This window comes from Aphis gossypii, chromosome 1 (assembly GCF_020184175.1).
Source record: "Aphis gossypii isolate Hap1 chromosome 1, ASM2018417v2, whole genome shotgun sequence".
Classification (NCBI taxonomy): Eukaryota; Metazoa; Arthropoda; class Insecta; order Hemiptera; family Aphididae; genus Aphis; species Aphis gossypii.
Window position 1 is genome coordinate 47,689,503 of NC_065530.1, and position 26,656 is coordinate 47,716,158.

Below are 26,656 nucleotides of genomic sequence, written 5' to 3' on the forward strand. Positions count from 1 at the left end.
AACAATTACAGCACAATGTAATATTTAATTATTCGAAATACTATCCAACTTTTATATTTTCTTGTGTAAACACATAACATGAATCAAAATTATTTTAAAGCGAACAGACGCAAGTTAACGTAAAATGTTTGTTAGTATTTTGATAGAACATAACATACACTAAAAGAAATTATAAAAGTTTGGATTGCTGTCTTGAAAGTTTACTAAACATAATAATTTAAGTTTATATTTGTGTGTATATATTTTTTAATTTTTCTTAGTCCTTAAGATATACTCGTAATATCAACTAAAATGTAATTTTAAATTCATTTTTTAAGTTAAAATGTGGTACAGGTCTTTATGAAAATACCCCATTGTGCGACGCGTTCATTTGTCTCGTAACATTTACCCTTTCTGCGACTAAAATATCGCGTACTTATGTGTATTTGTCATTATGAGTTCAAACCACTTAACTATAATGACAAATATTCGATTTGTGAATAGGATGGACGTTATAGCACGACAGACATAGCGGTAAAACATGGTGCTCAGAATGAAATATCAAGATATGTCCACAAAGCGAATGCGATTGAGATATAATTCGTCGACCTGACGTATTATGCTAACGGAATACATGTAACAATATAAGTTGTAATGTGTATAATACACCATACATACTACATAGGTACCTACAAATATACAATGCGTATACCTAACCTTTCGGTGGAGACATAATATATTGTAAATATTATATTATGTTAAATATGACTGTTTTTGAAACAAAACGGGCGGTGTATTATAATGTGTTTTAGCAACGAAATTTATCGTGCACGCGCGGATAAATTATTATGCCCATTCGGCTTTTGTTTTCCAAGACATCAATTTATTATTATAGTACCTATATATGCATTATTTTTGTCGGTATCTAAAGTATAGTTATAAAGTATTGTCTAAACATGAAACGATTCGATGGAATTGTTAATGTGAAAAAAAATTTTCAACGAGCGTTCCGGCAGGCTGCAATAAAAATAAATTAATTTGAACTTTTCCAAATAAGTTAAAGTACTGCAATAACTTACAATTATTTATGGTAGCAGCGTTTAGAATAATATAATTTAGATATCTTTCTAGTAAAGTTTGATAGATGAGTATATTTTATTATACGCAATACTCGTGTATAATAATATAATTATTATGTATATGTTGAAGTAAATGATGTTATTCGCCAGTTTTTAACTTAAATAGTTATATGGAATAGAAAATATTTATTATAAAATAGATGTTCAACGAGTATTTATGAGGAAACCGTTAAATTAACTGTCAAAAATGTACAATTTTTGAGTAAACTAATAAAACTTTATCGAACACAAATAAGGTCCTCATGTACAGAGAGTTGGCTCAACATTGGTCAACTTTTTTTTTAAAATTTTTTATATTTACAATCTGTTAAATAAAATTGAATAATAAGTAAAATAGATAAGTGAATAAAAAGTGGCTTGAAGAAAGGACAGATTTAAGAAGCCTTCCAGTGAATAAGACACTTTGTCAGCTATTTATATACATTTTTATAGTTGGCCAATAAGTCGAGTTGGTGGGTGAGATTACTTGTAGGTTTTTGATTATTACACTATGTAAGAGTGAGTTTTCACGAGGGTTTGTGATCCGGCATCCCCAGCAACGAGCTCTTAGTTCTCCACGAAATATTCTAGTAGTCATCATCCATATTGAATATGACTTATAAACTTTGTAAACTAAACTTTTAGTGAAAAAATATATCATTTAAATTATTTATTTTTTTTATAGGTACGAAACATAGTTTTCTTAAATACAACTATACACTCCAAGAAATAGCTTTTTGTGAAGAAAATCTGTTAGAAATGAACTATATTATAATAACACTAGCCGATGATAGACAGTTAACATTGACAGTTAACAGCTGGCAATAGTTCTGTTCAACAGTATCAGCGCTGATATTGCGAGACCGGTTGCAACATAAACGTTGTGCGAGGTCGAAAAGTTGTGTAAAAGTAAATTCGACGAAAACAACAACAACTTGTAAAAATAAATAAATAATAGTAACACATTGTTAATCTTTTTAAAAATACAGACACCATTTTTCAATTAATATTATTTGAGGCTCACGTGAATATTATCTGATCTAACAACAGTTATCTGTGTATTTGGTTATTGACGTTATTCACTAGAAAACAACGACTTATTCCCTTGTTTCTATAATTGTTTGACAATGTAAGTAACGTTAATAACAGGTGAATAACATTATTTTCTGTAAAATGCCATTTTCTGTGGCACATAAATTATATTAATATAGTGATTTATTCACCTGCAAATGTCCCGATAACTATAATAGTTTGTATGTTTATTTTATTATCTTAAGTTAAGCTTTTTAGGGACTAGTTTAAAATATGAAAATATTTAACGTTTATAAGGATACATTAGTCGTATATTAATAAACTAACTACAATTTTTTTTTGTGATGACGATTAATGATTAAATTAATAATCATTTTAAAACATTTTGATTATTAAATATATACACGAAATCCAAAAGAATAGTAACTGAAACGAATAAAACAATCTAGAAAAAAAAACTTAATAGTTAATACTATATATAGAGACATACATTAAAGAGACTCCGCAGTATTAGCATTTGTCTTCTTTTCTTACACGGTGGGTAACGTACAGCAGACGCATATTAAATATATACTCGTATAGTTTTGTTATAGTAAACATTACTGTAAATTTGCATATTATTATTTAATTTATAGGAGAGAATATTATCTTTGTCTTGGTGGAGAATTTGATATTTTATACATATACAGATATTATTTTATAACTAGTTTTAAAATTTAAATTTGTATCAAATATAGCTAGTCGCTGATTAAAAATTTTCATTACAAAATAATAATAATAATAATAATAATAATAAGTTTTTGACTGGTTTCAAAAATAAAATTTTTTATCTTAACGGTAGAGATTTTTAGATCACGAGATTAGCTAAGCATTATCTTGTAATTAAGTACGTATATTAAAAATATAGTACGATTAATATTTATAATGTATATAATATAATATAAATTTGTATTAATAATTTTATTAACTATTTTGAGGCGATAGACCCTTTGTGTGTGTGGGAAATTGAGATACTATCTAAAGTATGCTTAATACACTTTAAACTGACTATTTAAATATGATATACAATGGTACCTTGGTAAGTCAAAAACCATGATAAGTCGAAATAAATATAATTTCCTTGCAAAACTTTCGATTGTTTGAAAGAAAAACTATATAGATAAATCCAAAATTCTGTGTTCACAATACAGATGAATAATGACTGATAATTTTTATAGACATTTGTTTTATTTGCTTGTGCGTTAGGTCCGATAATTAAACTTAATCACATTTATTGTTTTTTATTATCATATTTTTCATTCGGTTTATTGTCTGTTACACATGTACAGTGATAGTTAATGTAAAAATTATTAATTCTTTAATCAAATTTTTATCATAATTTTGAAATATTAATGATATTATATACTATATACTAATTAAAATCTATAATACGTAGTTACATACATTTTAAAACCTTTTTAAGTTAAAATTCTTTCTTAAAACCTTGATAACTCGAAAAAATTGCTTTTCCTTGAATTTTTACTTATCGAGGTTCCATTAGTTAGGTAATTTAAAAAGAAAAAAAGAAAAGTATATTATATTTTAATGATCAATTCAATATGAATTGAATAGTTTAATATTAACAACCATTTACTTCAAGCTTTTTGAGGTCGATATTATTATGAAGTTTTGAATTTACTCAAAGCGTTTTTCGTAAGAATTGAAATGTGGATTATTTTTTATACGTTTCTAAACAATATTGTTGAGTAGCGATCTGCTCAACGGTATTATACTATCTTATCGATGACTTATCTCTCCAGGTCTGCGCTGCGCATCACAAACACATAAAACATTAAACAACATAACAATACGTCTGCGGTTGTCATCGACGACATAATTACTGTTGTCGACGTATAGTGTTGATCATATTGACCATCAGCTGTGCAGTCATCGGTAACATTTCGTGTATAATATATATTATATTATATATATGTATATCGCATCCGTTTTGCGTTCTTATCCATTTCGTTAAACGGATAAAAATCTCATCCGGTTCGCGAAACGGAACTTTTTTTTTCTACACATCGCGTAATTATTACACCATGTGGATGACTTTTCACGAAACGGACGTGGATTTTTAGGGCCGAGCCACACTATACAGCGGTTTTCAAAAACTGCACTGCATACAATAGAGAGCGCATCAAACTATAGTGAGACAATAACGCGCGTTACCGCGTGCGACCGCTGATTTGCGTTTTTGCACGCGGTAACGCGCGTTTTCGTTACACTAGTTTGGCGCGCTCTATACTACGCAGTGCGTTTTCAAGTAACGTTTTTGAAGCGCGGTGAAAACTCACGTTTTCCGTGTTTTCACCGCGCTTCAAAGCTGCTCGGCCCTGAAAATCCGTGTCCGTTTCGTGAAAAATTATCCACTTTGTGTAATTACACGATGTGTAAAAAAAGAAGTTCCGTTTCGCGAAATGGATGAAATTTCTATATCCATTTCACGAAACGGGCCAGAACGCTAAATGGATGCGACATGTATAAAAATAAAACAATATTATTATAGATGGCCCTGAATTGGATATTATATTTTTTTACGGAATTGAAATTTCACATTATTTTTAATTTATTTAAGTAAGTATAATATTAACAGCGTGGATAATATTGTGATTTGTAGAGAATAGAATACCTAACATTATTTAAATTAAAAGAAAAAAAATATTTATACTTTAGAAAATTATTGTGTTACGATATTATTCTTTCTATACCTATAATGATACAATATACGTGATATTTATGAAATGATTTTGCTATTATCCTATCATACATAGTACGTTGATAATCAACCTAATATTTTATTTTTCAAAATCAAAAATATTTTTTTAATAACTAATAATTAATAATAAACAAATGGTTTATGAATACTTTAAAACTTGTTAACCGTATGTTTATCAACACGATGGAAATACGAGTATTATAAGTTGTTGTTCTTAGTAGTTAAACAGTATAAAAAAAAACTATGAGTTTTATTTTTCCAAATAAAACTTTGTTTATAATATTAATAATAATAATATTGCAATCAGCGTTACGCACACAATTTTTAGCAAACAATTCAAGACACTCAAATTTAATAATAGTTTATTAAAATAAAAGTATATGATGCACTAAATTATATTTAAGACTCTCTCGTTTGATATGTTTCTCGCTCCTGTGGGACTTCATTCAAATCTGCCAACAAAGGGACTGTATTTACAATTTGTTGTAATTTTAAACAAACATTTATCACCTAGGAGGGACGTCTGTTATTATAATAATAAAATGAAATTAATATAAAAAAAAATGGCAATTATTATGATTACTTACTTATAAAAAAATAAATTATTATAATTGTATAAGCAGCTCGGAAAGTATATGATATAATATTTCGTCGAATTTATTTGGAACTTTTAATTTTTCATTTACATCGTATATTTTTCCTCTCGATCACCCATATGTACCATATAATATAGATACAAGTTTATATTTTTATGAACTAACAGAATGTAGACCGTCACTCGATTTTCAGTATCGTTATCAGTGGTTATATTTTTATCTTAACGTGTTTTGTCTTCTATAGAATATTGTTCTCTATATAGGAGCACACCAGTTGTGGCCGTTGTAAGCAGTCGAGCTTATACTACATAGTTTAAGGAAATATGACAAAATTCATCGTTGCTTAAAATCAGTTTATTTATAATTATCACTGTACTATAATAATTTAAATCTATTGATACGGAAAAAAAAATCTTTAATTAAATAATGGATATAACTATATAAGCCACGTTTTCTTTTTTTTGAAATTTACCTACATCAATGTGAAATAGGCGAATCATATTTTATAATATTTATAATATTATGTATATATTTTTTATGAGAAAACCGAATTGTTTGAATCGTTCTGCAAAATATCCGAACCTAGAATGTCTGGCGAAATGGGGGTAGGAACGCTAAAACAAAACAAAAACCAAATTATCTTTCTCGTCTCTACTCTTTCTCGCTACCACATAACACCGGTAAATACCAGTGCCACCAGTACTTATTGCTATATTGTAACAAAATAATATAATTCGTATAATGCCAAATCCGTGGGCGTAAGGCTGAGTGAATGTTTGCAAGTTACACACATTTATATTTATTTTATACTTTATATTATATATTAAATTCATCGTGTTCGGATATTCATTTCAACCCTACAGCTGCAGGGTTTCGTCGGCGCATGCCTAAGCGCACAACCCCGAGACCATGTGCTCGAGTACGCCGAGTTTTCGACGGCCGCCTGCTGCAGTCGTAACGTTTCCACCGGTCGCGCGCAAGTGTGGTCCACTCGTGACCAAAGTGTCGATCGTCGTCGTCGTCGTGATCTATGTAATAATATAATCGTTTTCGTTTGATATAGTGTTATTTTCACCGCCTGTTTCGTTATCCACGTTCGTCTGTTCCAGAAAACGCATTTCCAATGGAGGAATTCAACGAGGTTTGACCTTTTTTCTATAATAATACAAATTATATTATAAATAGATACACTTTTATCGCAGTACATCGTGACGATAGCGTCAAACTGCTATTATTTTGCGTGACAATTGTGTAAGAACAATTTGTTTTTCTAATAATAAAAAAAAATAATAATAGGCTTTCTCGATTGATTAACGCACGTTTGGAAAAAACCTATATTGCAGCTTTTTAATTTTTCAACTTAAATATACGAAAAAATAATGGACGTAATAATATATTGTGTTCGTGTTAATAATTTCATAGTATTTTTTTATTTTGTTTTGTAATTTTCAAAATTATTAATTGTCATTTGTCATGATGTCATACAAAATATGATTTAATTTAATTAAGTTAAAAATGTCATAATGATTTTTTATCTATAATGTTTTATATTTTTACGTACCTTATGATTTTTCGTAGGGATTTTCGGAAAATTTTTAATATTCTGGAAGGTGCACATTAAAAAGTTTAGGAACCATCGTAGCTCGAGTTCAAGGTAGGTATAAAGTAATCATTTTTACTTTCGTGGGAGTAGTACGTGTATTTAGAGATTACCTCAGATATGTATACTATTTTCGCATATTATAATTCGCAGTTTTCTTTTATTAAGTATATTTTGTAAGATTCTTGATACCTTGATAATTTGATTATTTTTTTATACGCGATATTTCATTAATTGTGTTTATTATATTTTAATTTTTAACAACTATATTATAGAGGTACGAGTACTCTATACTTAAATATTTGGAAGATGACTCGTCCAATGTATTAATTTGAAATTCAATACTTTGCAAAAAGTTCAAGATTTTTGCTTTTATTTTGAAATGCATGTATGATGTTAAATAACATTAATACGTTCAAATATATTTTAATTTATATTATCGTATGGCTATTACGTATTATTAACGTTTAAAATGAGTCACGTAAATTAAAAAGTAATCACGGCTAAAGCGGGATGCTTTGTCTATTTGAAAAAAAAATTTTGTGCACACTGATAAAGAATAATATACAAAACACGTATAGTTGGATGTATTGTTATAATTATTATTACTACGAGGGGGTTTTGTATCATTTATCATTGTATCGAGGGAGAAAAGCATGCCTATATAAAGTGACGTACGTGATTTGAACCCGAAACTTTGTATTTGGTTTGAAAATATTAAATCCAATTGCCCTCATTATTATTACGATTATTATCATTTCGGTTGTTACAATTGTTTAAAAACATAATGCATTATTTAATCGCCACCGAAAATTGAAAGCATTTGCTGAAAATATCTCTATACAGTTTAAAATAATAATTCAAGTTTAAATACTGAATACATAGTTACGGCCATGTAGCAAGGTATATAAAGTAATGATATTTTTGAAAAGTATACGTCTGCATTTAAGTGGCTTCTTTTAAAAATGCAATTAAATGCATCATAAAATTAAAATATATGTTTTGTATCCTTATAGAATGCTGTGAACAAAACAAATATGCAATATGAATTCTAAAATATTAACTGAATTTTTTTAATAATATGATTCATTATTATACACATTAAATATGTAATAGGTAATGTACTTAATACTTATTTTCAAACTATTTATTTTGGATTCATTAATCCTGTATTAATTTTATTATGCTGATATTGGAACAGAGATTATTTCTGAGTATCATTAAATCAAATAAGATTCTTTTTTAATAGTTATTACTTATTATTAATTCGTGTACGTGATTGATTAAAACTAAAAATATTATTACGGTTAGAGCATTGTCAATGAAAATCAAACAGTGATTTTTGAATGCATGATAATTTCTTAATCAGTAGTTTTGATATTTGAGTAAAAATTATAAAAAGTAAAATTATTTTTTGAGTAAAATGATACATCAGAATATTAGATAGTATAAGTATATTAAAATACATTAAGCATAATACTTCTGGAAGATTTTTTCAATGCTTAATAGAATACAAATGTATTTATAGATTGTTAGTGATTAGGGCCAGTTAAAATATTTTAATATTTTGTAATAATTGTTTAAAATACAACTATAATAATCAATGTATTAAAGAACTTCAATAATAACAGTTTTAATTTTTAAAATGTCATTGTATTTGAAATTTGATATGTAATTTCACTGTCTGAGACTGTGAAATTGATCATTATATTTTTTTTTATTAAAAATAACTTTTGTCTACTAATATAATATATGAATTTAATTTGTGTGTATTGTATTATTATACTTTCGTTTTATTAAAAAGTAAAAAAATTGTATTCTTTATTAATTATTAATTATTAAAAACTTAAGAGCCAACAAATGTATATGTTTTTATGGTTTAATTTTGCATAAACAACAGTGTAATATTTGCAAAAAAGTGTTATTCTATCAATTGTCAAACTTTATTACATTTATAGTATGGTATATAATTATTAACAAACAAAATTATGTTCCAAAAGGATTTGTTTAAAATTTGTGTTTGTCCCGAATTCTATTGTATTTTTTATACACTCTCATTGCAATTTCACAAGAAAAAAAATGTACAATGTAATAAAGGCCGTGTGTGTAATTTTGGTCAATGTGAATGTTCCTATTGTAATAACGCACAACAAAACGAGACAAAGGAAAATAAAATAGACACTACGAAAAAAAATAAAATAACAATAATAATAATATTATAAACATAATGTGAATTCCCCAAAAAGAACAACGTTAATTGATCAGGAATTCTTTTAGTGTTTAAATAATATGTACTTAACTAGTTGATTAAATAGTGGCGCCTGAAGACCGTAATATTTTCTGTTATGTTGGATGATCAACTGACTAATGTCATTACTAGATAATATCTATGTTGTATGTTCACAAAAACACGTAGAATTAAAGGTAAAATAAACCATGTTAAACAATTAGGTTTACCATTTTATTTAGCTAAATATCTATTATTGAACCTAAAGTATTTTTATATTCTTTAAACATAAACTTATTGGATACTTCCAGGCTTCCAGCCATCTTTACTGATTACCGCTGTATGTGGATTAACCTGGTCATTAGCAAGTTCACCATTATCACCTTACATTTAAAAATAATACATTAATTATGCATTCTTTCATACAGCATCTATGAATTCTGATCTGAGTGTACAAAATATCGATGAAAAATAATAAGTCTGTATAAGATTAAATAGCATTGTATACATTATATTATGTACTCGTCGTGTCCAGGACTCATGACTGTTTGCAAACATCTACTCGACATTTTATCCAAGCATTATATTATTGTAGTTATACATTTGTACTACCCGTAGATACAGTTCTAAACTCGTACAAATAATATTCCAGTCATTAAGTAAACAGCCCTTTATAGTTTAATATATTGTGCAAACATTATTATATTGAATTTTCATGTATAATACATAGGTAGGTTATGTTTCTATTATATATAATAATACGTAATATCGCTATTTTAAGGACATGGACGTCATACATCAACCACAAACATATAATTTAAAAATAATTGGAAATTTAATTCTTGTAAATGTTTAATACGGTAAGTTTTCATTTAATAAAACCGTTATCGCATTAAAAGTGTAAGACCAATAATTCGTCGTCAGTTTCTCACTCCATCCGTAGTAAAAAATGTTTTATTATTATTACATTACCTATTAAATAAATATGTATTGTGATAAAACGATGTATATAATATAATATATGCAATGGCAATATCGAAAACGATTAATGTTAATTTTAAAAGCGATTTCAAATGAAACAAAATAATTTTAATTTTGCGTAGGTAGTTTTTAAATTTTTAATACCGTTATCAACGCGTAATAGGAAATGACAAGAGTGAAACGATTTTAGCACCCACATAGGTTTAACGTTAAAAGCTTTTTAGTCAAATATTCTTAGTTACTTAACTAAGAAATTTCTTATCTTAAAATGTTATAGCTTTTAACTTAACCAAAAATTAACAGTTAATTATTAGGTTTTTTTTTTTTATTATTATTTATGTAGCTTATATACAACAAGTACTATCCATTCATTTTTTATAGGGTTTTCTAAAAAAAATAAGCTATTGCAAATTATATGTTGTTATACCAAATTATTATCTATATTATAGTGTCTAGAGTTTTTATTTTAATTCACGTACACAATATACATTTTTATTTGAACTAATTTAATAAACATTTTAATAAGACTATGAAGCTTGATGAGTAATAAACATTCATTAGTCATTACATAAGTATTGTACACAGAAAAAAAAAAGTATTTTAGTAAATTTAATAACTATTGTGCATTAAATTAAAAATAAAAAAAATATTTCCATAGTTCCATACCTCAACACTCCCATTGCTGCAAACCTTTGGTAATTCTATCGTAATGACTATTGATTGTTTAACCGGTTATAAATTATACGTACTGTCAAAACATTGTATAATAATAATATGTTACTCGATTTTTACAAATTACAGTACTTATTTTAAAATCTTTAAATAATATTATTTATTTATTTATTTATTTATTTATTTAATTATGATTATTGTGATATAAACATAATTGTAAACGAAGTCTTTTTATTATTGTCTCATAGGATATTAGGATATCGTAAAACCACGGTTGTAGGTATACATGGTGGTTCAAAAACTTATTTCTTATACCTATTTTCACAATAACACATAAAGATACTTAGGATTTGATGAGGTATCGATCGATAACGAATCGTTGGTATCAAAACTTTTCTGCGTGGACGACTGTCTCATCACAAAAATTAACTTTTTATTAGATTTACAATGGTAGTGTTTCGTTCTGCGTAAAATTAGCAATATTATTTTATAGGTAGTATATACGCACCTATCATCTATACCTTTTTACTTGTCGATACGAATACACTTTTTTAATTCAACTAAATGCTGGTATATATCACAATATTCGTTTAAAAGTATTTTACGAAATCGTGTTTGATATCATTACATTATTTTTGGTTCCACATTAGTGGTCATTCTTGAATCCTTGATATTATATACGACTGTCCGGTTAAACACATAAACATGTTAGATGATAATAGTGGTGATATGTTCTTATTATCCGTTTGACTACCTATGAATTAAAATGCTGGACAACTGAAAATTAATTCTTTGTCAAATGATTATTTTATATTTATAAATAAATTATAATTGTTGTAATCTTTAAGATTTAATGTAATCCGTGGTTTGTCGAATCAATTACATTTTTCAAATATATTCAACTACTAGCTGTCGCCCGCGTGCTCCGCCTTCGTAGATGGTTGTTTGAATATTGTGGGGCTGTTTCTTTGTCTTATAGTTATTTCGATCATAAAATGCTATAAAAAGTACATACCTTATACCTACGCAAAATAATAATAATCTAAGGTGTTTATAAATTCTCATAAATTTAACACACTTATAATAGAGATAATAAAAACAATATTTTTTCACATTAATATCATTATTCTTACATCCGGGAAATATATTATGTAATAATATTATAACGTCGTTAAAATAAATAACAATAATAATGATTATTAAAAAACAACATTAGGCATGGCATTCTGTGGGTTTTCGCACAATACAGCCAATCAGCGCGCAACTGACTTACTATATACTATTTTTCTATTGGTTATTATTATTATTGGATGCATTTTAACCTATCTTAACTACTCGAGTCTCAAGATTAAGTACGTCAGTTGTAGTTAGAATGTAGTAATGTATACTTCGAACCCCGCAGGACCGTTCAAAGCACCGAGTCGTATTGTCACATCTCATATACGTCGACAGTAATTATTGATTCAATCGTCGATTCTATGTACACATTCTGAGGTGGGTCGTGGGCGATTGCTTTAAACAATTATTTTAATATATTAAAATATATATATACGTTAAAATACAAATTTTACAGGAGAGACACAACTCTAATTTTGTGTAACATATTATGTTCCCTTTTCAAAATAAATGAAATAAAGGTACACATACTGTTACTATATAGGGATACGTAGATAAGTTTCGTTTTCACACAAAATAGTGTGAAAATAACATATTTTAGTAAAAATTTGAAAATGTCAACATATTGGACATGTTCCCTAACAAAAGTGGTACTAAAACCTTCAGCAAACTGTCAGGTTTAGCAGTCAAAAATTTTGGTGACGATACGTTGAAAGGTGTGGATTTGTATGCGTGACAAAAATCGGGACTTAGTATAGATAATATGGTGTATTGATAATTGATATGATAAACAATATCAAATTAAATAGTGGTTTTTACTTATTTAATTTATTGTGTTGTTGAAAATTACACATTCTTAATCCTAAATTAATATTACATTAATAATTGTTTTTCAGGATATTCACAAATTATTCAAAGGATAATCAATTTTGAAGAATTATATTTAATTGAAATAGAATATGTGGTGTTTCCTGTTATTCATTTCATCGTTTTACATTTGGACATGTAAGTGATTTTATTCTTTTATAACTATTTCAAACAGTTTAATACAATATTATGTAATATCACAAATTCAACAAAAATACACTTTTTGAATATTCGACTATATTAAAATAATAAATGTTTCAATATTGCAAAATGATAATTGTTAATTGTTGATATGAATAACACTATGTAAAAATTTTATAAAAAAAAAAAAAAATTGAGATTCACGTAATCACAGAATATAATAATTAATTGAACTGATTTTGAAGCATTTTTAAGAAAATTAAAGTTTTTAATTAAATATTTATAGAAATATTATTCAAACATCGCATTAGACATTTTGAAAACTTTACTTGTATTACCTTACTTATAGAGAAGCGATGTTTCTAAATAATAACTATAGTAAGAAAACTTTTCTACTTTTCTTTTCATTTTAGCGTAATAATTTAATATATTATATCATTATTATTCTTTATTGTTAATACATATAACATACATCGAGTTAAGTTTAAAATGTAAAGCGGAAGTTAAGTAGATTCAGAGGTAAAAACAACAAATAAACTTATGTTTTAAAGTTTTTTGAATCTTACAATAAATTTACAAGAAAATATATTCTATAAAAAATAATCACAAATAAAATTAATTAGTTTTTTTAGATAAGAAATGCATTGATCAGTATAGTTTTTTAAGAAAATGTATTATCATGGAAAAGAAGACGTGTTTGTTAATATTATTGTGAATTATGTAAATTTTAAATTAATGGAGAACAGTTTTCATGTAAATGATTTGTGTTTAAAACTATTTATAATACGTATAGCATTGTAAAATTATATAGTGCACTTTGGGCTTCTTCTTTTAAATAAAGAAGAAATTGACATATATTTCTAACGGGAGTTGTTATTATATGAATTGCTTACCCTACCAGCATACGATTGATTTGTGGTGTTTAAGATGAGTTGAGTTTTAAAACGACCGAAAATGGTTTTAACAGCATCAATCACTTTTAGGATAAGGAGACCTCCATGCAGAAGGTTATTAGTAGACTGAAAAAAAAATACTTGACTGTAAACTGAGATAAATGTTTTGAAATGTTTTAGTGTATACTGCAACAGTATCTACTATGTGATAGTATCACTATTTAATATTATAATATGACTAACCGTATTATGTTAGATTCTTTAGTAATACATATTTTATGTATGTATACATAAACAAATTATGTGTTAATAAATTTATTGTAAAAGTTTTTTGTATTCTGAGAAAAGTAATTCAGAAAATACTGTAATGTGATGACATATTTTGAGTCCGAATTCATAAATTAAACTAAATTTTTAATAAATTGAACGATGAATATTAACTAAATAGGTAGGTACTCTCCACTTATTTTCAAAAACCTCACAAGTCACTTTAAGAAGCTAGGGAAATTGTTCATTGAACGTATTCATATTTTATGTAACATTCCGTCACAAAATGATTAGGAGTTATATTATATCATTGAATCACATGTATATTCCTTGAACGAACAAGTATAGTATAATTTCATCAATAATATTATAGTCTTGCTTAATGTACGAAAGTGGCAATTAATGTAAAAATGTTCAAATAAATTGAACCATATTTGTATTTGTTATGTCTAATATTATAAGATATACATTTATGTGATAAAGTTTTTCTGAAAATATTACTTACATATTGGAAAATTTAAAGGATTACAAATACATTTTTTACATACGTATTAATGTTACTATACGATAAAATAATAATAGATTTATGAGTATAAAATATTTTTTTTTTTTTTTATCAAACATGATTCTATTAAAAATACGATGTTAATAAATAAAAATGCTTAATAGCTTTTCAGGATAAAATATAATAATGGAAGTTGTAAGGCGTTTAAAAGAATAGAAAAAAATATTCAAGCTTCAAAAGTTCTTAAGAAAATTTTTCTATAACAAAAAATTTGTTAATACAACATTTTTTTGGTAGTCATATAAAAAAGTGTATTTTCAGAAAAGTGTTGTGTTTTAAAAAGTTCTATTCATCTTGAATATACATTTAAAAGACGATATTATATTCTTAGTGCTTTATAGGATCATTCTAATATTTTCAAAACTTTGCTATAAAGCTAAAATATAAAAAATGCCTCTTATTCACATTTATATATTCGAATAAACATACGAGTTCAATAAAAATGTAGACGAAAACACGGTCAATAACTTTTCTTTTTTTTTAATGAAAAATACATTGGTCATTTCATTAAAGTTGGTTTGAATATATTGTCGTTTTGCTTCATAAATAATTTGTTAATTTTAGTTTATTTTTTGAAGTTTTCATAATATTGTCATAACTACTTCGACGATAATTATTTTAAAAATATTATTGGTAGATATTACCATATAATATTATGTTTATTCTATGATATTCATGTATCATTTTCACACTAAGAACTTGACAACACTGACAATCGAAAGCAATTTATCCTTTTCTCGTGCTATACGCATGTGAAATTGTGACAAATTTTGGGCAGTAATAATCTTGAAATGTCACTACCTACTGAATTATTCCACATAATATCACTGGAACTGAATGCATTAGAATTACTGTTCGTTTCACTTAAATCAAATGAAACAAGGACTAATGGGCTATAGAGAATATTATAAATTGAGTTTTTTTTCAAGATGATATAATATTCTTATCTGAATCAACGCGTGTGCATATTTATCATGATATTATCCATTTTCGTTATCCTCAAAAGGGACCCTTCAAACTAGATTTGCTTAATTTGCAAAAACTTAGGACCTTCCGACCATTGCATTCATCGAATATAATATGACGCCATTGAATAAAATTTAGGTCAGTCGTTATACGCAGTTTTTGTCAACGTTTTAACTGTGTAAATATATATATATATTATAATCACTGGTCGAAATCAAAACTGTAAATTTAATTTTTTATAATTGATTAATATTTTTAAGTAAGTTTCACCGATATTACACAGGATTTAAGCATAACAATACCAATATCGTTCTCATTTAATATTTTTGGCTAGAATAAGTTTTTCCTAGAATAAAATCGCAACTGAACAATCATTGTTAATACGTTTTTGGTAAGACGATTTAGTATTAATAGTCACAATAAATTACTTTCATGGTATACTATTAAAAACTATAACAGCATCGTAACATGGATTAAATTTCATATTTGGGGAATATTATAGATCACACACATACACACACACACACACACTGCCCAATGTATATGACTGTACTTACTGTGGTGAAAATGACATCGCTGTTGATCACTGCACCAATAATACAATGTATAGACCACGGCATAAGGTGAACTGATCCGATCAGTCTGATCGATACCATTTAATATTATATTTTTATTCTCGAAACAATAACGAAGCGTAAGCTTCGAAACTTCGAATACAATTTAATATAACATGTAGGTATATACATAAATAACACTTAGATGGTATATATTTTTATGACATGATGTTTGTACCTATATATCGGAGCGGCGAATTGGATGATCGACGGGGATGAAAACTAGCAATAAATGATTTCTCCTAAACGTATACAATAATACGTAGTAGACGTAGGTAAGCGTAACGAATAGGCGTATATGGCCCGACGTCGTCGAATTACTAACTTTTTGCCCGATATAATTTAGGGCGATTCCTGTAGAATATACGTCGTAGAAACGGTAAGACGATTTTATTCTTTTAAACTCGACGATATAATAATATTATTTATACAGTGCCCCAGTAAAAGCCGTTTGGAGAAGAGGGAAAAATTATCCGCTGTTACAATGATGACACGCATTGGTGTAACGTGTCACCGCCCATTTCCGGAAATATCCATCGGATCTCACCTATTTTTACTCTTCATTTCTTTTATCGCACATACGACGTGATATCGACGAATGTGTATATACTATATATATATAATAAATTATATAATACGCGAGTATAGGATGTATATCATAATATATTATTATTATACGATACTATGATATTATACGTTTTATATTTCCGTCAGTGGAAACGAAATATACGAACGTTCGGTAAGCGGTGTTCACTTTCTGCAAATAAAACATATCGTAATAAAGTGTTCATAAAGAATACATTATATTATACGATATCAACGTTTTATTAGATTACCAGGTATGCGTTTCTAAAAGGTAAATTACTGTTTTATCAAAATATTTTTCAATTCGATATTTTATTGTAAAATACAATTAGTAGATACACAAAAATGTTGTTTTGTGTATATACATAAAAATATAATATTTCAGTCAGAATCATCGATATAGTTATTATGACAAGTTGTTGTTGTTTTTATAAATTATTTGTGAACTCGAAAATACTATCAATACATATTATGTATTACGGGGCATAATAATAATTATTATTGTCAAATATTATGCCTTTACCCTAAATGTAATAGTTACAGAAATAATCAATTTCAATGTAAAAAATTCTACTGATTTGCTACGAAACAAACATACACGAACGTGTCATTGTGAATATATATAATATTATATTTATCCAATTAACATAATGGAAATGACATGAATTCTTTGTGATACAGCGCGTTGACATGATGATTCAACATTGAAACGATGTCAAGTTACTTGTCTTGTTATACAATTAGTGAAAATCAATGAAAAATCTAATTTTATTTTCACTTCACGTACCTCGGGAATTAAATAAGTAATTTAAGAAAATCAAAGTTTAGCAAACGAAACATGTACTCGCATCTTCCATCGAAAAAAAAATCGTGTTTGCTTAACTACATTTTCTGTTTTATTTTTTATTCTTAACGGAATATCCCGGAATAATATATCAAAGTTCATTGTAATATTATAACAAATACGCATGGCTAACGGGTGACTAAATGCATACTTATATATTTCATTATCTTAATTAAAGATAAACACTTTTAAAATCAAACAGATGTTCTATAACGGTATCGGGTCGTATTTTTGTTGTAAAAGAACAAAAGCGCAACCTTTCTGTCGGTTCACAGTTTATTATGGAAGTCCAAAAGTCCAAATGAAAGCCGTTCAGGCGATCACGCCTATATACACGATGAAAACGGATATCCGGCGGTACACCAGATCTTCCGGTGTCCCGATTTTTTTCCTCGATAGTCATTTTTTCCCCTCCATTCGCGAATAGTATTCTAAGACAAAACTCCATTAAAACTTTACGCCTTTGATGCGGTTCCGCCGCCGAAAAGTTTTTATTTTTTCGGATGATTTTAACCTACGACCCCGTTTTACGCTGTATTAATGTTTTGTGTTTCACCGCATATTCTATACGGCCCGTTGTGCCCGCGGGTAATCCAAAGTAGGTTATTATGTGTTTTTATGTATTTTTTTCTCACAAAACGAATGATGTCTTATTCTGAAATCAAAGCCATTAAAAGGTCGTGTGGATAAAAAAAAAAATGCTCTTTCCTATCGTTCATATCACTCTTGGCCGGTTACATTTTCCGTGACACATAAATCGACGAATGAAAGATAAAACAGAAAGAAATGAGATTTTTTCATCTCTTCCGGAATTCGAGTGCCATCCATCATAACACCGATTTTGGATTTTTTTAAACGAGTATCTATAATGATCTATAATAATAATAATAATAATAATAATACACGATATATAGGTAACTATGTGGCGCAGTAGGAGTCAGTTCGGGTGATTGTTACGTGTGACATAAAAACGTATCTATAATAAAATATATAATATATAATATGCTTAAGCGACTTTGTAGCGCGACCGACCGCAATGACGATGACGGGGAGGACCGTAACTCGATTTGGACGGTGCCGTCGTCGTCGGATTGAAAACCCGTAACTCCGTGAGAATCCCATTAAAAGTTACTATTTAGATTTAATAATAATATATACTATACACGCAGCCGCTGTATTATTATCATTGTATATAGTATAACTGGTGTGGTTTTTCACAGTCGCAGCATAATGTGTTGTGAAATGGATGTTGACTTTGTGAATCCGTTGACGTGCGGCAAAATTGAAAGAGAAACCTGCAACAACGAGTTTTTATATGCAATTAGTATATTATGCCTCTCGTGGAGTCTCAGAATACGTGTGCGGTGTAAAGGGTTTCCTAAAAATTGAGTGACAAAAACGGTCGTATAAGAGCCAACATGAACCCCATTATGGTTTGTCACGTGAAATTTAGAAAACTTTGTAGGTATATGTACAAAATGATTAACCAAGCAACATAAACACCTCTATTTTATCTTTTGGTATAATACATTTGTCATTTATATAAATTCTAATTTTTGGATTTTTTAAGGTTTTTTTAAATAAGTACTTGGATTATTTTATACCATTTAAGGAATGCACTACGGAAGGGGTGACCAATTAATTATTTTGGCAAAGATCTACTAAAAATATATTTCAACTTTGAGGATAAACTTATTGAGTATCTATTTTATCTATAGTATACCTGTATACCTAATTATAAACAAACATATTTGTATAAATAATAAAATTAAATAAATTCTAATATATGATCGAGTTTGAAATCGTCTAGATTGCGATCGACTGTTTGACTGTCCCTACTTTACGGAGATATACCTTAGAAATTGTAGAACAGATTTTGTTATTGAAAATTTGTATATATCTAAATCATAATTCGAACGAAGGATTTTTTAATTATTTAACTTTGTATTCTAAGGATTATAATATGACTATGATAATAGATTTAAAAGATATGGAGGCTATGATAGAAAGAAAATGATGGAAATTAATTTATAATCATTTTACAACTCGTAAACATTTGCTGAGTATAAAAAATAATAAAATAATACATTTCACGTGTTCTATTTTAGTAATTCTGAAAACATTGTTTTGAATTTTGGGTCTCGTAATTGAAAAAAAAAATAGCCTACCTACATCACTACCTTATTCTTGTGTAATGATATAAAAAAATCTAATAACCGAAAATATGGTCCTTAAGTATCTAAATAAATTTACAATTAAAAGGAAAATGGGGTGAGCGTGCTTGGTGAATCATCCCATATATATATGCATGTATGTATATGTGTGTGTTATGTGTGTGATTATTTATACTATTATCACTGTAATGTACAAACGAAACGAGATTATTTCCATTAGCGTATTATACTTTGGGTATCGTTATTTTTAGTATGTGTCATATCCCTAAACGTAATATATTTTATTTTGTATATGGTAACCGGTAGTATCATAATACTTTTACATATAAATGGTTAGTATAAAAGTCGTCGCAGTACGCGTAAATAACCCGTGTTGAGTCTACACTAATAATATTAAGTATGGTCGTAGGCTTGTGTATTTTTACGTCCTATTATGATCTTGACAATGACCATTATTTCAAATTCATAATTGTACAGGTATATGTATAATATTATTATCGATATTATACTTTTTAGGTGACTTTATTTTGAAATGGGTACTGTATTATGCATTGTTCACACGATGTGTTAACTAACTATTTGAATCTTTAAAATATTTGATTTTTCCTCTGGCCAATAAGTATTTTGTTGACATAAAACTCAGGTTTGTTTGATTCTCAACTGAAAAATATAAAGATGTTAGTGAAATATGTTTGTCAAGCTGAAATTCCCTTGCTTCTATTAGGGACGTCATACTATAAACATAACTATAACGGTGTTATAAATTTTATGTTTTATCATTGTATTAAAAAAATGTTTTTTTTTTTTTTTTATAGCTAAATATTATTATACTGAACGAGTGTAAGAATACCACCCAAAATTATTTTATGATTTGTTTAAATAACACGATTAGTCATATATTATTGGCGCTTACTATTTTATTGTAAATATTATTTCAAAAAGTATTGACTTGTTATAAAATTTTCTTTTTTGAATATTTTAGAATGAAATTATAATAAGAATTTTATAATATTTTTATTATTTTATTAATTGTTTTTTTTTTTTTTTATATATATAGCTACTTTACTTATGATGTATGTGGTGTTATAGAATAATAGAATTGCATAATATTATGTCAGTTTCTTACATTTCCAAAAAAGTTAATACTTTTTAACTATAACGTAATGTAATTTTTTTCGGATTTTCTTTATGTTGAGCACTTTTGATTAAAAATACTACGACAACACTGAAAGCGCCTACAATTAATAAACGTGTAATAAGTATAATAGTGTTTATATAATTGTGTACACTATACTTAATGTTCCAATTATGTTAATGCGTTGATTTTTGTATTATTAACATTATGATCAAATATTTTTATAGTCTATATTAAGTGCACCTGTGTTGTTGTAATATTATATAGAACTAAAAAGCATTATAATTTACAATTAATTAAAACTACTCGTAAAAAATAATGACTTAATTTAGGCGATACAATATTATACATATTACCTATTATATACTTAAATGTGTATGTATTTATTTCTGATTATAGAATCACACAATATTACACTGATGAATAGGTATTTGACTTTATTCAATAATAATAAAAAAAAATAAGTTATCTGATAGGAATGAAAAAAATAAAAATAAAATGTAAGCTATCATATTTTAAATATCTTTTGCGTGAGTCGTACTTGTATCGAATACGATTGGTCTTATTATGTTAATGTATAATATAGGTATGAACAATACTTCCATATTAGTATTACTTTTCATTTTTGTTTTACTTTACTCTTCGTGAAATAATAACAATAAAATAATGTGTTTTACACGAAATTTCGGCAAATGTAATAAAATACAATAATGTACTTAATGTGTAATATACTCTACACGCGCGTGCAAGTTGTCGTTTTCACTGTTGAGAAATATTAAGAACTATATACAAGTAACATATAATCATTGTAGGTGTACAATATATTATAGTACATCTGGATAAGTACAATAGTTAATATAATTTTGGGTATCATAGTTAGGTACTTGTTATTAAAGTTTCAATTATTTCAAGTGACTGTAGAGTGTCAAAGTTACAAAGCTACAAACATACATATTTCGTATATTTTTAAATTAGATAGCTATTTTACTATTATAGTTATGTGAAAAAGAAAACACTTTTGTTGGTATACAAAAACCTCAATAACTTAATTAATTTAAGACTCGTATTCACGTTTGAGTGTGCTCAAATGAATTAACGTTATTAAAGTTATATTTTAATTTTGCTGTTTTTTACATACCGTCACAAACTCTTTTTTATAATTTTCGTTTAAGTTTTTAACCAACAATAGGTAAGTGATAAAATATGTATATTTTTTTAATTAAAAGAAAAATTACAATTTACTTATAATTTAATTCAAAAAAATTCAAATCCTCTCGAGACGGGTAGTTACACATTTTAAAATTACTTAATACAAATGACTATTTAATTGACCGACCGTTATAACTTACAACGGTAGTCGCACAAATGTATGTAATTCAGACACGTAACTTTGATATGCATATGCAAATAATAATTATTATAAACGTTCATTAATAATTTATAATAATACACGTGTGTACCTACGTATTATACTGCACTCGGATACCGACCGCGACTGTTACACGCATATGATTATTATAATCATATCGTCCAGATGTCCACACGGGTTCGAGCTTTATAATTTTCGAGTGACTATATATACATTCATTATAGTAAAATATTATTTTGGTCTCTTGTATTATATTATTACAACGCTGCATGGTAGGTACCTGCCAATTATTATTGTTATTGCAAACTATGTCTAACGCAATCGATATGTTTGATTGACGAGTGCACGTATAATATACGTAAATATACATATATATATATATATTGTGTAATGGCAATAAATCGAAGCGTCGCGATACGACTTTGATCCGTTTCGTACATGCATCATAATAATATGATTTTTGATGTAACTGCACATATACACGCGAAACGGTTTCGTCGTCCCTCCGCGCGCAGACAATGTAAATTATATTATTATCGATATTGTAATGCGATGTCACTGCAAAGTAATACGGCGGTTATACGATGTCATAAATATTATTATAATATGTAAACGGGACGATCGGAATTTCATGTTATAGATAAATGGCGGAGATTTCGTGATGTATACTATTCTTGTGACACATAATCCCCAGAGTTTTCGCCCCACAATATTCTGCAGATCGGCCCGACTAGTATAAATAAAACTTGTTAGGTAGTTAAAAAAAAAAAAAAAAAACATTTCTCTGATAAACAGTTGTATCGGTCATCTAATACAGTGACCCTCTAAAGAGTAGGAGAGCAGATTGGATTTATAAATAATATGTGTAAAACGTATTCCGATCTGAATGACATTATTTGCGATAATAAGATCATAGCCATGTAAATTGTAAATAGGTACACTAAAAATGATTGGCTGACTACGATATAATATTCAAAATATGTACAATTAATATAGACTTAGGTATTATTTATATTTAATTTACAATCCGAATAGTATACGAAACGTTTCGAAGAATCATTTCCGTTACAAAAAGTGAGTGATGATAACCGAGAAAAAACATACGGTTATAAGACTAGGTAACAGGCATTTGTATTTACATAATTATTATCTACTCCGATCGCACATTAGCGGTTCTTAAGACGGTCCGACATCGATGGGTGTCTTTCTACATGCATAAAATAATCGTACGTTACTACGCGTTAGACAAATACCTATTAAAACTATACAGTTAAAATAACGATCCGAAGGGGGTGACAACGGAACGAACTCTCATTATAGCACACACCTCTAAAACGTGCTTTCACGGTCCGATAATGTGGCTTCTTCAGTCGCGTCGTAATGCGGGGGAGCACGCACGTCGTACTATTTTTGATCGAAACCATAATCATCTAGTGTCGGGGATGCAGTACGGTTGCTTCTATTGCAGTTAAAGTGCAATATAACTGCAATGAATGCGTCTGACCGGTGTACTTATATATACATATGCATAATGCGAATATGTATGTATGGTATGGACGTCGTCTGCTGCAAGTACACTCGGATCGGTAACCTTTCGCGAGAAATGGTACGTGGATTGTGAATTGAAAATTGCATAATATATAATATAATATATTATTATATATTATTTTATTGCACAAGACGTGATGTGACTTGGAACGATTACGGTCGGCTACCATATATATATATATATATATATATATATATATATATTTATTATACGGTTATCCACCTATTATACGCGGAATGTACAGCACTTTACGGTATTATAGGTATATACACGAATACACGTACCTATATAAGCGAATCAACTATATTATAGTATAATGCTATATAATAATATGCATTAGCTATAAATATATTATATAAATGTGCTACCGAAGAACGTAATAGAGGCGTGGGAAGTATTTATTTATACATTTTTTTATTTTATTTTATTTTTTTTGGAGTTTAGTCGATGTTTATAACTACGATGAGCGTGTTATCGCGCCATAAAGTTATACGCTCTGATTTGGCTGCAGCTGGTGTAACGTCGTACGTACATATATCTTACATATTTGTTATTATTACGTTATTGTTAATACAATTTTTCGTTTAATTTTTTAATCAAATTTTGATCGATCTACAAGTTCAATAACGATATTATTATTATTATTATTATTATTGTACGTGATCACGTGCTGCAGGACAACGCGTTAAATCTCTATTATAGTTCGCTTCGATACTACAATATTACCTATGTACGTAATAGGTATACCATTATAGATATGAGATTATTATTATTATTATTATGATAGTTCGATAAAAAGTGTGTTATTTTAACATGAATAATAAATGTGTATATTTAAGTCGAGGCGTATATATTTTTAAAAATAAACCATAATTATTTTAACGGTTTTTATTTTTATGCATGCGTATAAGTAATATAGACTACATTTTTTTTTAAAATTAATTTACACAATTATTATAATTCAAACCTTATACATATTTTGAAGAAGTAAAATGAATATTAACGCAGCTCTCCATGAATTTAAGGTCGTCGGAAACTACCCTCGATGTTAAGCTTATTATAATTTATAGGTCATGAATGGACTAAACAACATTTTGAGACTTTCAGTTATCTGGTTTTAATTTTGAAAATAACACTCGAGTTTCTATTTTAGGTCGTCAGAGAAATTTAATTTTAAAATATATGTTCAAACGTGTCAATATTAACACATATTAATTTCTACAATAATTTACATCGTTCAGCGAGAACATCGAGGGTCGGGCAATATTGTCATTCTCGACGCAACGATATTATTATAACGAGCACCGATATGATTACCTACGTGTTTATTAACTGCTCTTCATTTACATGGTTTTGTTTATACAATGAGTGATCGAGGAAAAAATGAATTTTAAATTAGTTGAAAATATTAAACAAACGGTTAGATACATAATGTATAAAAATTAAAAAAATTATAGCTTACAATATTATACGACGTGGTTAACTGGTTTTTTTTTTATCATTTCAAGTTGATCTAAGTTGATTATACACGCTATGTTTCGAGTGCTTATATTTAATTTCCATGGTTATATTATTATGATATGTTTTTCTTGACTTTCGTATACGATATGATATTATCGAATCCCGAAAAAACTCACAAAAAGCCTATGCAAAAAAGCCCTAAGAAAAATTTAAATTACTTATATGAACTTTACATTTCATTTATGTTCTTATTTGTTTTTTTTTTCGTCGTCTAAGCTTAATCGTATGTAGTGGTTTAGGCACTACATAACATACCTGTCAATAAACTGAATTTTTATTATCCAACTGTTGATAAGCATTTTGACATTTAATTTAATTTATATTGTTAGGTACTAACCAATATAAATTAAGTAAGCTGTACTTTATCCACTCTAATGGGTTTTTTAGTACTTAAAAATATGTAGTAGTACTCCATTAATGTACACTTGGTTATTATTATATTACAGTATGCTAATATCTACCTAAAAATCAACAAAATATTAAATAGGAAAATTATATAGCACTTGCGTGGACTTTTATTTCCGTTGGGTTTTTCATGGGTTATGTTTATTTTTTTGGGTTTTTTCCGTGGCCATTTTTTCCGCTTACCGAAATATTATCATATTGTACTAGAGTACTAGACTATCGTCATAAATCCCAAGGTTTTGATAGTAATTATTAGTGAATGTCTACAATTCATCATACATTTGATCAAACATATTTACTAGTTACTACAATATAGTAGTAACTACTTGCACAACTATTGTCTATTCAAAACGATAATTTATTATTTTAACTGCAGTGTGGTGGTGTAAAAAAAAATTATAAAATTCACCTGATTTTTAATGGTATCAGCGATTAAAACAAACGACCGTATAATAATTTATATAATGCAATCACAAGAAATAAACGTTTGCATATAACTTTATTTGTTAAACTGTAATTAAAAATGTCATGTCTAGTAATTAACAATATAGTATGCTTTTAAATAACGATTGTATTATTTGCAGGTAGTCGATACATAAAGTATTTATAACCCCGATAATTAAAAACGTAGAGATGTCGCTAATATATTAAGCACACTGTACTATGTAGACGGATGCCAATA

At 27.6% G+C, this 26,656-nt stretch overlaps 1 protein-coding gene across 1 annotated transcript in view; it reads left to right on the plus strand.

The window, feature by feature from the left end:
* The first annotated feature begins 6,422 nt into the window (after window positions 1–6,422).
* Window positions 6,423–26,656, plus strand: part of LOC114125727 (uncharacterized) — a 76,522-nt gene continuing 56,288 nt past the window's right edge. The window contains exons 1-2 of the mRNA XM_027989493.2: window positions 6,423–6,624; window positions 12,976–13,084. Of these exons, the coding sequence (XP_027845294.2) occupies window positions 13,039–13,084 (46 nt within the window). The 5' untranslated portion in view covers window positions 6,423–6,624; window positions 12,976–13,038. The remainder of the gene's footprint in view (window positions 6,625–12,975; window positions 13,085–26,656) is intronic.